Source organism: Eulemur rufifrons, chromosome 28 (genome assembly GCF_041146395.1).
Source record: "Eulemur rufifrons isolate Redbay chromosome 28, OSU_ERuf_1, whole genome shotgun sequence".
NCBI lineage: Eukaryota > Metazoa > Chordata > Mammalia > Primates > Lemuridae > Eulemur > Eulemur rufifrons.
This window is the reverse complement of record NC_091010.1, coordinates 50,307,921-50,326,392: the sequence shown is the minus strand read 5'-3', so window position 1 is coordinate 50,326,392 and position 18,472 is coordinate 50,307,921. Positions and strand designations below refer to the sequence as shown.

Below are 18,472 nucleotides of genomic sequence, written 5' to 3'. Positions count from 1 at the left end.
AATAGAGACTGTCAGTGTAGGCTGGGATCTTTAATGACAGGCTAACATATAATGAAGAGTTTCCTTAGTTGGCAGAAACAAACTTTTACTTGCAAACAAAGTTGGGGAAAATGGCGCAAATACAGGTTCCCACTTTATCCTACATCAGTTTGTTTCCAATGATAATGTTTGTGGATTTGAAGCTGACTGTACGTGCATTCACATCTGCAAACCTGAAGAAGATGCCACTCACCTGATCTTTTCTATAATGTGGTTGTTTTCTTTGATTGGCAGGAACATAGTGGTGTTTGCATTCTTAAACCATTCCAAAAAGTGCAAAGCAAACAGTATGGACCTGGAATACTCTATCTGTCTTCACATGGATTGTGGCTTGCAACAATAGCTAAATGTGGAATTCTGTGTATCCGAGATGTTTATACATTGGTAAACTCCTTTTTTAAAAAAAAAAATTATGGGGTGTATATATAGATCTTGTATAAGGAACAAAAATCCCTTAGAGAAGGAATTGGAATTTTTAAGTAAATTGACTCAACTTTTTTACCACTGATGGTATTAATGACGTTAACATTTTTACTGGTGTTTCTATGTGGTGAGGTTTGAATCTGTAAGGGAGGAAACTCCAAGCAGTAGGATGCAAGTGAAAAGCACTGGGCAGGGCAGCAGGGACGGGCGCCAGCCCTGCTCCATTGTCAGTTAGTTTTGTGTCTTGGAAACTGACGCAAAACTCAGCTTCCCTGGGCTTCAGGTGCTCACCTGTGAAATCGGGGAAGCTCTCATGCCTTGGGATTCTGGTGCGAGGGCCTATGCAAAACTGCCTTGGAAACAGTGAACTGCTGTGCAAACATGCTCTCTCCCTGGGCTGGAGGGCCTCCTGGTTGGCTGCTGCTGCCGGTCCTCAGACCCCTGAGAAACTGAAAATAGTTACTTCTCCCAAAAGGGTGTGGAATCCTTTTCTAGGTTTTGAGACCGAGATGTACTGGTCAACAGGCAAATTTAATTGGGTCAGTGATTCTTTCCCAGTTTTCTACTCCCACACACCTGAAGCATTGCAGTCACCCACAAGCCACACCCCTGGGGTCCATAGGTAAGCTAGGCCCCTGGTTGTGCACATCCTGGCTCCTTTGGCTCACCTGTAGGAAAGCATATTTGGAATACAGCTGGAGCAAAAGTGATCTTATATGGAAAGTCCTGAATCTCTTAGAGATTATTCTTAAGAGAATGATTTGCAAACTCTGGTACACCATCACTCCAATGAGTTACAATGTGTGGTATACCTGATAGTGGCAAGACAGGCAAGGCCTCGGAGCTGTTCTGGATGATTCTATTACCTATGCTCACATGAAAAGCATCTCATATATGAGGTTATTCATGGCAGCACTGTTTGTAAAAGCAACCCAGTAGCCATCAACAGAGTACTGGGTAAATAAATAATGGCACATAGTTAATACATAAACAGTATGGAATATTATGCAGCTGTAATACAGAATGAGGAAATCTTTATGTAACAATATAGAAAGAATCTCAAGATATATTGATTGTTAAAGGGGAAAGCAAGGTGTAACATAAGTATTATGTTACAATTTATGTAAGAATAATTTATATTTATATAAAAATTTGTTTATATGTGTCAAAAAACTCTGAAAAGATAATGAAGGTACTAATTACATGGACAGCCATTGGGAGGTGTTGGGGCATGGGGACAGGAAGGAGATTTCACAGCGCACTCTTACAGTTTTTGAATTTTGAACCATTTGAATGTATTAACTATTCAAAAAATTAAATGAAAAAAAGGCACCATGGTTGAGAACCAGTGTGACACAGAAATCCCACTTTTTAGTCAAGGAGTTTAAACTGTGGCCCAATGTACCATATTGGTGATGTGTTTGTGTTCTAATTAAACTGGCTTAATCAGCATCCTCCAGGGCATGTTATCGCCCATTCTTCTCAGTGCCACCACCCTCTCTCATCACACTCATAAATAGAACCTGTCCAATTCTTAAAGGTGTCTGACTTTGCCATGTCTGCTTGCTCAAGGCCCTCCCCTCTCTGGGTAGACTCCTGCAATCCGCTCACTTCTCTGTGTCTGGGTTCCTGTTATAAATTGGTGATAATAATCCCTCTCCATCCACACTACAGAAAGGCAGTAGGAGAATAAGTCAGTATTGGGGAATGTTGTTTGCACTAGGGATTTCAAATACTATTTATTACCAAGAGGCTACTTCCATACCAACTGAAATGCCGTTAGCAAATAGAAAGACTTATCCACAAGCAAAAGCGCATGTAACCCTGTTAGAAAAGCCATGTCGTAAAATTGCATTTGTAATTTCTCCACCTTGTTCCTAAAACTATTGAGGAAACATTTGCTCGGTGTCGGAGTCATTCTCACCAGGGGCACGGGATTCAGTCCGTGAGAATTTCAGCGAACGGAGAAAACATTCTGGTGAATGGGACAGATGATGGCACCCTTATCTACCTGAAGTGGAGGTACGTGCAGTGTGCAGTAAGCAACCCCGTGGGGTACAGTGTTTTAAAATACATTAATAGATTTTAGGCTGGGCGCGGTGGCTCACATCTGTAATCCTAGCCCTCTGGGAGACCGAAGTGGGAGGATTGCTTGAGGCCAGGAGTTCAAGACCAGCTTCAGCAAGAGTGAGACCCTGTCTCTACAAAAAATAGAAAAAATTAGCTGGGTGTGGTGGCTCATGCTTGTAGTTCCAGCTACTCAGGAGGCTGAGGCAGGAGGATCCCTTCAGCCCAGGAGTTTGAGGTTGCAGTGAGCTATGGTCATGCCACTGCACTCTACACCACATGACAGAATGAGACTCTTGTCTAAAAAAATAATAATAATATAGATTTTATTTAATTAAATAATAAAATATAGATTTTATTATTGCTTAAGTGCACGCAAGGAAGCACCATGTGGGTCAGGAGGCTGGGGGAGTGGGGAAAACGGGGACTACGGTCATTAGTATGGTTTCCACGGGAAGGATCCGCAGGTTTAGGATTGGCTAGTTTGAATAATATTAGCGGGTTCTGGGGTATAGCGCTGCCCCAGATGTCTGGTGCTTGGCCCTGGGGTGATTAGGGGAGGGAAGTGGTGGCCCTGATAGTGAAAGCCCACTAGAAGAGGTGGTTGGAGTGTGGCCTCTGGATTGGTTGGTTTGCATTTGAGAGGCATGCTCCAGGGAGAGTTGTTTACTATCTCTAGAAATTGGCTAGCCTTCAGAGGGTACGCCCCCACCGTCAGCAAGACCCCAGATATCAAGGCATCTATCTATCTATATACGTGCATAGTTTATATATGTATAAGCATAGTTTATATATATGTATAATATATATTAAGATAACTTTTAAAAGTTCCTATTTATCCCTTAAAAAATCTGACACATGATGTATGTATGTATATATACACATTTACTTTCCTAATTAGATGTTTCTTAGATAATACTAAGTTATTCAGACTTTGCTTAGACTAAAATGAAAGTTCTAAATAAACAAATACTACCAAACATCTACATGATGACCCAGGGGTAGAGACATGAAAAATGTGTCCTGGGATTTCAATGTTGCCTTGCTTGACCTGCCAACGGATATCACTAGTCAATGAGATTCATTTCAGCAAAAATAATATTTCATGGTGCCTCCTGTGATCAAAGCAGTAGTAAAACATGGTGTTTCTCAGCAACATTGTGAAAAATGTTAAATATTGTGGAGATTTTCTATCATAACAATTTTGGTAGCCACTTATTTCAAAGACTCTTTTGAAGACTGCATCATTATGCCCATTTCATATGTGGAATCCTGAATAAAATATTAACTTGTATCTCACTATGTAAGTCCTAACATATCCTTTATAGTCAGTGAACAAATAGCATCTCAGGTGACAGCAAACAAGTGCTGGAGCCCTACTTATGACATTATGGTCCATCGATAATCACCTGGACTTCTGACCTTTAAATCATCCATAACAATGTTATTCAGGTAGAATCTGCAGCATCATTGAGCTTGTTAGCAACGCACATTCTTGGGCCCCTTCCAGAATTTCTGAATCAGAATGTCTGCAGAGAATTGTCCACATGTTTCTTTGTGAAGATACGGTTAGGTATTTGGAAATAATACTGCTAAAGGTGATTTTTATTCATTGTGATTTTGTAACCTATATGTTTTCCTTCTTACTAATACAGGCGTCTTGGAGGAAACTTAGCCACTGAAATTTTTGACTATTCCCAGAGACTATTAACTTCTCTGATCAGTACCATGGATGAGGAGAATGATTATTTAAGTACAACACCAGAAATTTCCTTAGACTTGGGCTCCGAACCTGAACACACAGTTGAGTTCCAATGTGGCTGGGTAGCTAGATTGCCGGCTTGCTTTCTTGCTTTTTCTTTCTAAGTCAGGTAGAATTTTGTGGTTTTCTTTAAGCAGATATTTCAATATTTCTCTTTATCCAGGTATCTCATGATTTTCAGACAAGTATCAGCTACATCTGAGAGAAAATATTCAGCCTTTCTCAAAGCAATCACAAATATTACATCTCAGATCTCATTTAAACCATAGTACAAGATCTGGGCTTGCATGGAAAAAAAAAAAAATCTACCAACACTGGTGCTTGGTCAAACCACTCTCTATATACATTCATGTCACATACATTGTTTAGGAAGTGTCTAGCTAGAGTACAACATTCATTCATTTCACAAATATATTGAGAGCCTATAAAGTGCTAGGCTATGGTGGATACAGTCATAAACAAGACAGAAAAAGTTTCTGATTTCATGGGGTTTACAGTCTAATTGGGTTTGGGCTGGGCAGGGAGAGGCAGATATATAAGCAAATAAATAAGAAACAATTAGATAGTAACAAGTTCTATTCAGTGAATGAATAAGAATAGGTGGATGTGATCGCCTTTGGCTGGATGGTCTCTCCAAAGCAAAGACATTTCAGCTGAGATCTGAATTAAAAGAGGATAACACAGTGCAAAGGGGGAGGGAGCAAGAATCCTGGAGCCAGAGGGAGGAAGAGCTTGGCGTGTGATGTGTGAGGACCTAGAAAAGGCCTGTGCAGTCCAAGCGAGCAGGGGAGAAAGTGCTAGGAGGTGAGGTCCTCAAAGTGGGAAGAGACCAGCTCACAAAAGGCTTCACAAGCCAGGTAAAGACTTGGATTTTATTTTGCTTGTAATGAGAACCTTGGCAAGTGTTCTGAGCAGAGGATTAGCAAGATCTTATTTACGGTTTTGAAAAGGTTACTTGCTGCTGTGTGGAGATGTTTCCTGTAGGGGACAAGAGTGGAAGCAGGGAGATGACTCGGGGGCTTCAGCAGAGGTCCGGGTGGAGGTGCTGGGGTGGAAGAGTCTTGTGGGGCAGGAGAGAAGTGGCAGATCCGAGGTGGGTTTCAGAGGTAGAGTTGATAGAACTCGCTGATGGATTGGACAGAGAGGGAGAGAAAAAGAAAGGACTCGAGATCAGCTCCTAGATTATTCTACTTGAACAACTGGGTAGGGGTGGCACCATTCGTGGAGCTGAGGCAGACTCTGGGGGAGAAAGAAAGGAATTTGAAATCAGTTTTACCCATGCTGAGTGCCAGAAGCCTGTTAGACACCCAAGGGGAGATGCCAGGAGGCCGTCGGGTAGATGAGCCTTGAGTTCTGGGGAGAGGCTGGGACTGGAGATGTTGGTGTGAGGGTCAAGGGCATGTGGGTGGAATTTAAAGCCATAGAGCCAGGTAAGGTCATCATGGAAGCCCGAACGGTGAGAGGCAGACGAGGACCCAACAGAGCAACTTCTAGAGAGCCAGGGGAAGAGTTCAGGAAAGCAGAGGCAGCCAGTGAAGTTATGGGACAGCCAGGAGAGGATGACACCCCAACTCTTTCAGGACATTTTGCTGCAAAGGGGAACATAGAAATAGGGTAATATAGCTAAAAGAGAATGTGGTAGATAATTGAGAGTGGTTTTCCTAAGGCAGGAGATACTAAAGCACATTTGGATACTGTTGGGAAAGATCTAAAAGAAGGGAGAAATGTATGATGCAGAGGGAGATGCAATTTAAAAAAAAAGTGTAAAGAACTCAAGAAGGAGGAAAAGATTAAGATCCTAAGCACAGCTGGTGATGCAGACCTCGATGGGCAGGCGCGTTTGGGCCACAGCAACTGGAAGGCGGCAGAATGGTGATAGTGTGACCTGTCTGAGCCTCTCTGCTTTCTCCATGGAAGGTGTGGCTGATATAAGGACAGACTGGTAGGAATTAAATTAACAAAACATGACATCTTGGGCAGACAAAATTCTTGATATTATTATTATTTTTAAGAATGCAACAAATGCAAAGGGATTCAAAGCAGTTATTTGTAGCAGGGTGGGAAAGGAAGAACTTGATGAGTTTTAAATGTAAGAAATATCTGTCTTTTTCTAAGATACAGCAGGATATGAGGACTAGCATTGACTCATCACAAGAAGAATTAGTATCAACTGATGTTATAAAGGAAATTCCCTGGATACAACAAAAAAGCCAAGAGGTATTTATAAAACATGGGATAGGTTTGAAATTCTACTCTGTAGGTGTGCCAAATAAATTAGTTTCCTATGGAAACCTACTAGAAAGTTAGAAGGTAGAACAAGACACTACTTGGCAGAGCATTACATCATACAAGTGTAACTTTCCAGAACGCAAATAAATACCCTAAACATAGCCCAATCTTTTAGATCAAGTTATACAAGCCTTACGAACTATATACAGGCTAACAGGAAATGCAACAAAAGTGTCCAGGTAAACCAAAGCAAAGAATGAACTGCAGTACTTCATTTTGGAGTGACTTTTGGAGGATGCTTGTCTTAAAGGAAAGGGGTGGGCCAGGAACAGGAGGAGGGATGCTGTGGCTGCAGCTGTCCAGGAAGGTGATGTAGGTAGCGGACTGATCGCAGCTCGTGTCTGGATTTAGCCTGCTGACCTAGCCTCACTCAAGTTCCCAATAAAAGAGGAGATTGGTTTCCCTTTGTCAACTATTCACTATTTAATTTTTCACTACTTAATTATTTTCTTTCCATTGGCCATGCACATCAGTTTCCAATTGTTTCAATAGTCATTTACATAGTAACAGTTAGATTTAAGCAAGGTATTGCAGTGGTGCATTTCATGTGTAGCTTATATTGTTAGTCTTTAGAAATTATTTCTAGCAGGGCATGGTAGCAGGCACCTGTAGTCCTAGCTACTCAGGAGGCTTAGGTGGGAGGATTGCTTGAGACCAGGAGTTTGAGATAGGCCTGGGCAATAGAGTAAATCCCTGTCGAAAGAAAGAAAGAGAGAAAGAGAGAGGAAAGGAAGGAAGAGAGAAAGGGAGGGAGGAGGAGAGGGAGGGAAGAAGGAAAGAAAGAAGGAAATAAAGAAATTCTTTAATTCTGTTTCTAGTGAAGTGCTACCTATGTATCGCCCCCCCACACACACACCCACTTCTATTGCTTTGTTAAATGATGTACTTGTTCCATTTCAGGCCATCAAAAAGGAAGTTAATCTGTTTTCAGAGAAAAGGAAAGAGATAAAAAGAGGAATCAAAGCGCTTGCCAAAACTGTAAGTGTTGGGATTTCATATACTAATACATTCGGCCCTTGGTCTAAAATTATTTTCTGAACTTGATTTTGTTCAACACAGAGTGGGGAACTATACCCCTTTTCTCTCTACCTGTAAGCTCAGTTTTCTGGGGTACTTCAACAGGGTAGAGTTTTTGCTACTGTAAAACCACTGTAAACAGTGGTTTTCTTCTCTGTCTTCCCCAAATACCCTGTCTTATTTGGCTTTTAAATACTCATTTTTATTAAAGCTACACATTTATATTTTTGCAAGTTATATAATACTGAGTTACACAATTAAAAATAAAAAGCAGTGCCTGCCCTACTTCTCTTGACTCTGATTCCTGCACTTCTGAGGAGACTGTTTTCAATTCTTTCCACTTTTTCGTTTGGCTATTTACTTCTGTCTTTCTAAACAGTCTTCATAATACTGCTGCTATTTCTCGATACCTCTATTCGATGCTAACTGTGGGCTTCCTGGTATGGAAGATGAGTAGTTAGGTTCTCTTATACCCCCACCACTCCAGCACACGTATAAACCCTTGCTTAGTATACACATTATTATAGTTACATCAATATTCTTCAAATCCGAGCACATGGTATACTATAATTACATTTCCATTTTTACAACTCCATTTTTCTTGGAATTAATAATTGCCTTTGCTTTGGATTAAGCCTTTCTATGTACCCACTTCCTATTCAAACTCTCTCAAAATGCTGTAAAACTCTTCTCAGTACCATCAAATACCTGAAGTGATCAATCTGTCGGTGCATTTTTTTAAAGTGATCTGCCTGCCCCCAAAGATGTAAGATGCTTTGGGTGTCTTCTTGAGAAAGGGTACGTGGGAGGTACATTTTTTGAGACGTGGTTTTTCGTAAAATGTCTTCATCCTACTTTCACATGCATTTGATAGTTTGCCTAGGTCTGTGATGATTTCCCTCAGAATTTTGAAGGCTTGCTGCATTGTCTTCTACCTTTCAGCGTTTGCTTTAGAGAATCCAGTATCTTTCTGATTCCCAAGTCTTTGTTCGTTACCAGATTTGTATCTCTGAAAACTTACAGGATCCTCTGTTTATCCCTGTTGCAGTTGCTTCCACCTGGAGGCAAATACTCGGATCACTACTGCTGGGCCACAAGGAGCTTTACTGGATGGGGCTACATACAGGTTCTCTCCACTGCTGTTTCTAAAGCAGTACCCCCAACTAATCAATCTGCCGGTTACTTTTAGGTAACTCCTGCCTCCCATATCTGGTGTAGCGTCTGCCTTTTTTTGAGTACTGTCCTGTGGTCATTTGGGGCTAAGATCATCCTTCTGATCCATCTGATTTTCCTCTTTCAGGTGTTGTAGTTTCCGTGCTCCTGAAGGATCTTGTTTCCTCTTTTCCTCTTAACTGTAGTAATGGATTTATCTATTTATCATATATTTCTTTTCTCTCATTTTATGTTTCATTGCAAGAAAGGACAATTGTAAGCTCGTTCTCAGTTCATTGTTTTGAAACTGAGGACCCATTTTTTTCTGTCATATTGCCTGCCTTTTGTTGATTTGTAAGGGCTTTTTATATATTAAAGATATTAATACTTTGTCATATAGGTTGCAATGTGTATCCTTTGCCCCTGAGTTTTTTGACATTATTAACTTTAAAGATCATTTTTATTGTACAAAAGTTCAAATTCATACAAAAATGTATGAATAATATAATAAATGTATAATGCAATAATAAATCCAATGGCCAATATCCTTTCATCTATACTCCCATCCATTACCCCGCCCCTGATTATTTCAAAATAAATCTTAGACATCATATCATTTCATCCTTAATTATTCCAGTATGTATTTCTAAGTTATAAGGACTCCTAAAGAATACAACCACAATACTAGTAAGTATACATCCAATATCAATAATTCCTTAATATCATTCAATGAAGTGATGAACTTAAACATTTTTGTAGTTTCTGTTATTAGATGAATGAGTTTTTAAGGATTAAACCTTAAAACTTCAGTAACCACAATAAGCCGATAACCTAATTCTTTACTCAATAGTACAGTTAGATAAACAGAACATCTGTTTTTTTATTGATTGCTACCTAAAGAGACAAAGAAACCCATCTCTCTAAAATTTAATTCTTTACTTATCACCATCCTTTTTTATTTTAAAATTCAGGTTCTGAAGATGATGGAAGAAAATGAAACAGTAGATAATATTGCAAAATTAGGACAACGTGAATTTGGCCTGGATCTTGAAGAACTGGAAAGGCTTCATGATGAAAGTGAGGAAGAAGTGGCAAAGGTATAAAAAAAATTTAATTTAAGTCCCATAAAGTTATAATGAAAGAGGTACAGATAGAGAAAGGAACTTTTTCAGGATAATGTGACTATAACAAAAGCTTTCACAGTATAATGTGAACAAAGCAAACAGTGCACATGAGTGTAATGAGTCAGAGAATCATTGAATCTGGGGGTCAGGGCAAGCAGAGTGTCTAGGCCAGCCAGACATCCGATGTGTGTGTCTCCTCCACGACATTCACGCCACCCATTTTCCACCACATGCTGGAACACTTTGGGAAGTTTTCTCAGCCCCCTTATGCCAGCTTCCGACCCTTCTGGTTTAGTAAACTCTTTATTAATTAGAGTTGAGATCTTTCGTATAGCTGGATTCAAGGACCGTTAGGTAGATTATAATTGGTTAAACAATTACACCAAAAGGATGCTAATTATTTAACTGATGTCTCTAGGAGGGAGGTTTCCAACATGTGCTCCAGGACTCAGTCCTGTTAAAGTTGTTTTGTTTTGTTTTGTTTTTGAGACAGAGTCTCACTCTGTTACCCGGGCTAGAGTGCCATGGCATCAGCCTAGCTCACAGCAACCTCACACTCCTGGGCTCAAGCAATCCTTCTGCCTCAGCCTCCCGAGTAGCTGGGACTACAGGCACACACCACCATGCCCAGATAATTTTTTCTAGATATTTTTAGTTGTCCAGCTAATTTCTTTTTATTTTTAGTAGAGACGGGGGTCTCGCTCTTGCTCAGGCTGGTCTCAAACTTCTGACCTCGAGCGATCCTCCCGCCCCAGCCTCCCAGTGTGCTCGGATTACAGGCGTGAGCCACCACACCCCGCCTGTTAAACTTGTTTATTAATGACTGTATGAAGATACAGAAATGAAGCAGATTTGTCAAATTGGTGAATGACATGAGACTGAGAAGAGGAAATATATTAGATTACATAATTAGGCTGAGAGGTTCTCAGCGGACTGACTTCATACGATAAAATTTACTGGGATAACCATTCGTTCATTCATTCTGCAACAGTCATTGAGCACCTGTTATGTGCCGGGCATTATTCTAGGTGCTGGGGATACAGTAAATAAGAGAGACACATTTCCGCTCCCACAGGGCTAATGTAGTGAAGACAGACCATAAACAAATCTCTATATAGCGTGTGAGGGAAACACATTGGATGCTGTGGTAGATGTGGGGGGGTCTGCATCTGTGGTCAAAGAAGCCCACTTTAAAGGGGTGACATTTCAGTGGAGAACTAAAGGAAGGGAGCGAGTTGGCTGTGCAAAGGGGGCAGCAAGAGCAAAGGCCCCAGGCAGGAGTGGCTTGTAGTATTCCAGGAACAGAACGTCCAGAAAGGCCGGAGCACAGTGGCTGGGAGAGAGCCTCGGGGAACGAGGTGTGCGGGAGGTCGGCAGAGGCCAGCTCCTGAAGACCTTGTATATCATGGTAAAGAATCTGGCTTTTTGCCGGGTGTGGTTGCTCATGCCTATAATCCCACCACTTTGGAAGACCAAGGTGGGAGTGTCACCTGAGGCCAGGAGTTCAAGACCACTCTGAGCAACACAGCAAGACTCCATCTCTACAAAAAATAGAAAAATTACCTGGGCATGGTGGTGCGTACCTATAGCCCCAGCTACTCAGGAGGCTGAGGCAGGAGGATTGCTAGAGCCAAGGAATTTAAGGTTGCAGTGAGTTATGATGATACCACTGAACTCTAGCCTGGGCAACAGAGCAAGACTCTGTCTTAAAAAAAAAAAAAAAAAGAATTTGACATTTGTTATTAAATGTGCAACAAAAAGCTATGAGGAAGTATCCCATTTCTTATTGTAACAGGTAGGTATCAATCTGGGAGCTATCTGAATGTTTTTTATTTTGATCATCACAATCCAGAAAGGTAGATTATTGTTTTCCCCACTTGAGGAAACTGAGGCTTAGAGAGCTAGAATCACTTGGCTGAGATCAGAGCCAGGAAGATCTCCCTGTCTGCCGCCACCAAACTGCAGACTCTGGCTTGACTCAGGCTCGGATGTCCCCTGCTAATCTGCACCAAGTTCTCCAGCCGGTTCATGTGGACCACCCGGCAACTAGTTTGGGTTGGGTGCCTGCTCATCTTCTCCCTATCGTTGCTTCTCTCTCCACGCCCTGTATGACTACTAGACGCCATGAACCTGCTCCCCTGGCCCACTGGGCTTCTCGCCATAGACGAACTCACCCTACTCACCCCACCCTCACTGTGTGCCTCTGTCCCAAATGGCCCTCCTTGCCACTTGTCAAATTCCTGCACACCCCTCGAGAATTCTCCCTGATCCTCTGAGGCAGGCTTTGGTGCAGAGAAAGGCTCTCCACATTGCTAGTTTTCCTCACATCGTTTATTTTTCTTGAGCTCTGGGCTTTCGAAGAGATATTAGCACCAACGGGTGCAGTAGTGGTCCAGGAGAGAACAACATTGGCAGATGGCACCATAAACCCAGCTGGCTCGGCATGCTCGGGAGCAGAATACCAGTCCTTGGGAAGAGTTAGCGCGGCACCTACCAGTCGGGGGTCCCCATCCTGAAGAGACTAGCCAGCCCCAGCCAGGATCTCAACAAAACAGAAAAGACCAAAGCCCAGTAAAGACAATCTGGACACAATATCAGGGACTGAGCCTGAAGGATCTGATCAAATAGCCTCCGCGGTGGAGAGAGGAGGGCTGAACGGGTTGGGAATCGGGCAGGTTCTGACAACAGATATGCCAAACCAGCTGTTTATTTAGGAAAAAATAATTTAAAACTGCATTAGCCATGAACTCAATGGATCAGAATCAAATAGAAAGAAATTGCAAATTAAAGTCATTTGATCAGACAATGAATAAAATAAATAGAAATAAAAAAGAAAAAGTAAAAAAAGACATTTTAAAATCCAGAAGATTTTATTCTTAGCTGGTTTGATAATTATTTTGCCAACAAAGTGAAATACAGAAAAGGTTCCCAAGAGGATTTTAAGGACTCAAGATTGGTGGGTCCCACGTTTACACCAGGTCTTTGGCAAACTCTATTAAAACAAGAATACTTAGTTCCTTAAATAATAAGCAATAGGATTACTTAACTAGATAAAACTAATTGAAGTACCACATAAATTTGTAAATGGAAAAATGTAAATCAGATGGTTCCCAAGAGTGGTGGAGCATTCTTTTTATTGCGAACATAAATAAGAGAATTGAGTGCAGTAAAGACAGAGGTCACAAACTGGCGTTTCAAATATGTGTTGGCAAGAATGAAGCCAACGTTTAGCTATCTGGCAGCTTCACATAAAAATGTAAATTCCAAACTTCTCTAATAAAACAGGAAGGCTTGGCTCAGTGGTTGTGCTGGCCCAGCTCGCTTGATCTGTGCACATCGGCTACGGAGCTCACCTCGGGGGTGCCTGTCTGTCCTCACACCCACCTCGCTCACGTACGTGACCTGATCGCCTTCGATATTTTAGAGGCACCTATGTTTGACACCTCGGTCTTCAAGGAAGGGAGTCCAGGCCTACAGACATAAGCCCCGTGAGATGTTCTCAGAGGCGGAGATGTGTTCCCCAAAAGTGCATCTTACTGCAGGGCAGCTCAAGTGTCAGGGAAAGTTAACCCAACTCTGTCACTGAGTGTGCAGCTGTGACTACTTGTTGAATTTACAGCAGAGGTCATTGTTTCTCAGGCCACATTTTCATCTTTTCCCTTTATCTGTGTTCTTCAAGATGAGAAAGGATGCAGAGATGTACAACCTAGCCAAGAGCTATTTGGCTGAACTTATCAAAGAAGAATGCTGGAGATCCATGGTGGTGAAAGGTCGAGCTCTTAAGGTAACGGATAAAACCCCAGGTACAAAACCTGATGAGAATTGTCATTGTAAGTCTCATGGCAGGAAATTTTTACACATAAATAAATGTAAGAAAATCTGGGCCGGGCGTGGTGGCTCACGCCTGTAATCCTAGCACTCTGGGAGGCCGAGGCGGGTGGATCGCTCGAGGTCAGGAGTTCGAGACCAGCCTGAGCAAGAGTGAGACCCCGTCTCTACTAAAATTAGAAAGAAATTATATGGACAACTAAAATATATATATACAAAAAATTAGCCAGGCATGGTGGCGCATGCCTGTAGTCCCAGCTACTCGGGAGGCTGAGGCAGGAGGATCGCTTAAGCCCAGGAGTTTGAGGTTGCTGTGAGCTAGGCTGATGCCACGGCACTCACTCTAGCCCGGGCAACAGAGTGAGACTCTGTCTCAAAAAATAAATAAATAAATAAATAAATAAATGTAAGAAAATCCATGGCTAGCAAAGCACCGAAAGCCTGCCTCCTGCCTTGCCCCTTCCCATTCTGAATTCCGCCTAGATGGGTCACTGTCTCCTGACTTCTCCTTCCCTCTTTGCTCAGTCCCCGTGTGCTTCCAAGCCAGCGTTTCCGAAGATGATAGTCCCCGTGTCCAGGTCCTAATACCTATCTACTCCAAAAGGCCACCTCGCTCACATTCCACACAGACCGAAAGGTGGACAAAATCTCATTCACATTTCTCCCTGTGCCTGCCTTCACATTTGCTAAGGAGCTGTTTTTCATGCTTTTTCACTGAGATTCCTCCAAACACAATTTCCCTCTTTGTTTAGGGTGACCGGAACAAACATCTCAGTTTATTCCTGTGAGTAACTATTAACAGCGCCCTTTTCACTTTCAAATATGCTCCCAGTTTTGACAATGAAGTCTGCAGGCATCCGACATTTATATGATTATTGCTCCAGAATAGGGTTTCTCACGAGCTGCGCGTTTGGGGCTGGATCGGTTTTTGTTGTGGGGCAGTCCTGTGTATGGTAGGATGTTTGGCAACATCCCTGGCCTCCATCTGCTAGAGACAGTAGTATCCTTTGCTACCAGTAATGACAACAAAAAATGTCTCCAGCCATTGCCACATATCAGGGGAAAGGGCGGAGAGAGGGTGGGACGTGGCAAAATTGCTCCTAGTTGAGAACCACTGCCCTAGAAATAAATCCTTCACAAAAGCACAGCATTTTATACAGTTTATATCAATGCTAATGGAATACATTGTTTTATTTTAAAGGACATTTCCTTTGTCAATTTCACTCATGCACGATAACCTATAAGTTAATTTTAATCAGAGAAAGCAGCCCCTACTCCACCCCCAGGTACACACAACTGTACTAAAAATGAGTTTGTCTCATCTTGCTTTTCCCCCAAGTGCTTTCACATCCCCTATGTGGTTGAGAACTTCCCGATGAAAGGGCGCACCGAGGAGGAGCAGAAAGAATTGGAGAGAGTTATACAGCAAAAGAAGATCGAAGCAGAGTGTCTGAAAGTACAATTTTAAATCTATTTGTGTTTATGCAAGTGATGTGCTTTATTTCAGGGTCTCCTTCATATAGATTTGAGTTGGGGTACAATTTAATATAAGTTTAGAAATTGTATGTATTTATAGTTTTATTTCTTGTTCATTTGTAGAATATATTCTAATGAACATAGTGAGCCTGTATCCATACCATAAATCAAGGAACCTACATCTGATACAACACTGGTTACCCCTCAAATATGAGGACATACTTTAAAAAATGCGATTTCGGATTTTGTTCTTATCCTGTTCAGAGGTCGTCTTCATCCACTCGTGCTCTTTTGATCCTCCCTTATCACCAGGGATTGTGTTTATGATAATTGACCAAGGATGAAGTAGAATCTGCTCTGATGGAATTAAGGTTTTCCCACATCCCAGACTTTTCAGCAGTAATCTCTGTCAAACTCCTAAAAAACACTTCCCCTTTGGTGTAGTTTTGTCTTGGCCAGAACTTGGAGCCCACTCTTTTTCTGACACACAATGAAGGCATGCTTAATTCTTCTTAACCTCTACCCACCAGTCCTACGTGAATAAGTTTCTTTGTAAAAGACAAAGAGAAGATATATTTCTTTAACACTGAAGTACCAAGAAAGACTCAAAATACTTCCAAGCACATGTCATCCTAACAGAAAAATATAAATATTACATACTCTCAAGGACAATTTTTGTTCCTTTGGTTTACCTACATTTTATCAGTTTCCGAAGCTTTAATCGCTTCTACAGCAGTTTTGGGATCTAGCCATCGTTTTGAATTCAGTTGTTGGCAAGACAATTTAGCATCTTAAAATGATTGTTTGTTGAAATAATTAAGTTGTCATAAAATTGCCCTTTAGAGAATTTTTGTTATTGCATAACTTCCATATCATCTTTTTCTATATTTAGCTACGAAAGGAAATTGTAGAGGTTCATTCTGCAATTAGCTTGGTTAAAAAGCATCATGAAGAGGATGATGAGGAAGAGGAAGAGGAAGACAAGATAGCAAAAAATGCCAACTTGCCCAATTACCTTCTCGGGAGTCTGAGTACTGATTTTGGGGTAGATACCTCATTGCTGACAAGCCAATTGGAACTTCATTCCAGAGAGGAGAAAATTAACCAAATTATATTACTAAAAGTGGGTGAATTTTTTTATCCTCAAAAATCTCTAAAACTCCCCATCAGGTGTTTTTAAGGGGGCTCACATTGAAACCTAATGCCAATCAAATGATGTCTTTAAAATACATAGAAAGGCTGGGTGCAGTGGCTCATATCTGTAATCTGAGCACTTTGGGAGGCTGAGACAGGAGGACTACTTCAGGCCAGGAATTTGAGCCGAGCCTGAGCGACATAGCGAGACCCTGTCTCTACAGAAAAATTAGCCGGCTGTGGTGGTACAGGCCTGTAGTCCCAACTACTCAGGAGGCTGAGGCAGGAAGATCGTTTGAGCCCAGGAGTTGGAGGTTGCAGTGAGCTAGGATGATCCCACTGTCCTCTAGCCTGAGTAATAGAGGAAGAACCTGTCTCAAAAAAAAAAAAAGTTTTTAAGTAAAAAACACAGAGAAATATACAGATGGCCAGTGTCCATGTCCTTTAGACAGAGCTTGTGTATAAGAGTTGATTTCAACCTTTCAGACTAGGTTTTCTGATAGCAAGTTTTCTAACGAACATCCACCCTGGCTGACACCACAAACCATTCTTCTGCTTAGATCTTCAGTAAGCTCGGAGATAAAGACATCCTTGAACTCCATATTCTCGGCAACCCAGATGTCAACTAGGATCTCCTTGTAAGATCAAGATGTGATTGCTCAATCCAGGGAAATAAAAATTTCGTCTCTAAGATTTCTGTAAACTTGGGGGTTTAGAGATAAGGTGTGGGGTCCCTATGGCTCTAAGCACCTACTCCTTACTTTCTACCAAACAAGTCAGTCTCAGAACACATCTGTACGTGTACAGGCCCAAACTGTGGGTTTCCGAAGATGCACTGAGATTGCACCAAGGCAGATAGTTTGAAATTTAATGTTGGCTCTTCCTGTTCCCGAAAGCCATGTCTGCAATTTGAATTCTAACCTCCTGCCATGTTCTCAGCTCTCTCTTCCTATCCTTTTCTCTTCTTTTTCTCCTCCAACCCCTGAAATTTCTGTTCATTTGTACTCAGAACTACTTAGTTATGTCTTGTTGCTCAGCTTCTGCTGACCCTTGCTCCCACGGTCTCTCACCTTGCTACTTTATTTGGGTGTTTTCCTACAAGGAGGTAATTTCAGCCCAAGAGAAATTCTCCTGCTATCTGTTAAAATCCTTTTTTTTCCCACCCTACTTTAGTGATTTCATCTTCAGTAAGATAGATGTATAGACTGAATTCTGACGGTGACATAAAGGCCACGTTGAGTTGACCATCAGCAGGAGTAGGGGCAATCCCGTTGGCCCCACTGTCCCCTTAGGAGCTGGTCCATGCAGCTGTGTGGCCAGCTCAGGTTTCTTTCCTACCTGAGAGTGACCTGTCTCTGTAGAGGAACATATTGTGTATGGGGATGCTGCTCTGGGGGCTTCTCCAACCACCCACTGTGGCTGTCTCTTCCTCTCCACATCTCCCACAAAGTTCCAATGTGTCCAAAGACATTTATCAACTTAAGTCCCATAAATTGCCTTTTAAATGTTTTATGATGGATTTTGTACAAAAGTGGAGAGAATAGCCCACTGAGCCTCCAAGCGCCCATCACTCACTTCAACGTTCATCAACATGCCTGCACAGTAAGCTACCACTTACATTTCAGGAAGTAGTTACGATATAACAGGTGCACTGTTGCCTTATCCTACCCAAGATTAGATGCCACTGTAGATTACTGAACCAAGAAATGGCTTCATGTAAGCAAGATTCCAGAAAAACTATTTTACCTTCTTGAAAGATAATTTGTGGCATGATTTTGGAGGGAAAGTATAACGGTGGGATCGTGTCGCCAGTAAAGGTACAAGACGTGATGTGTTTTCAGTAACATATTGATATTTCAGGATATCATTTACAAGGTAAAAACTGCTTTCAATAGAGAGTTTGATGCCGCATATAAACAAAAAGTGTTTGAAATTGCACGTGTGAAGGAAAGAAATGTTCGAATTCAAGAAATCATTTTAGATCTGGAGTTGGAAGAAAAAGTCTGGCAACCAGAATTTGAGGACTGTGAGATGCCGGAGAGAACGCTCGTTGTGGAAAATGAGGAGGTACAGGCCAGCTACATCACCTTCCCCTTCTCCCTCGGGCGATTCTGCCCAGTTTCTGTTCACTCATCCCGTTTCCACTGCTGGAAGCAGCTGT

At 41.7% G+C, this 18,472-nt stretch overlaps 1 protein-coding gene across 1 annotated transcript in view; it reads left to right on the top strand.

The window, feature by feature from the left end:
• CFAP43 (cilia and flagella associated protein 43) overlaps positions 1 to 18,472 on the top strand; it is a 75,279-nt gene that overhangs the window by 36,513 nt on the left and 20,294 nt on the right. Inside the window, exons 15-24 of the mRNA XM_069460347.1 lie at positions 274 to 423; positions 2,354 to 2,484; positions 4,185 to 4,332; positions 6,416 to 6,508; positions 7,481 to 7,558; positions 9,721 to 9,846; positions 13,553 to 13,657; positions 15,041 to 15,157; positions 16,070 to 16,300; positions 18,172 to 18,378. Coding sequence (XP_069316448.1) covers positions 274 to 423; positions 2,354 to 2,484; positions 4,185 to 4,332; positions 6,416 to 6,508; positions 7,481 to 7,558; positions 9,721 to 9,846; positions 13,553 to 13,657; positions 15,041 to 15,157; positions 16,070 to 16,300; positions 18,172 to 18,378 — 1,386 coding nt within the window. The remainder of the gene's footprint in view (positions 1 to 273; positions 424 to 2,353; positions 2,485 to 4,184; positions 4,333 to 6,415; positions 6,509 to 7,480; positions 7,559 to 9,720; positions 9,847 to 13,552; positions 13,658 to 15,040; positions 15,158 to 16,069; positions 16,301 to 18,171; positions 18,379 to 18,472) is intronic.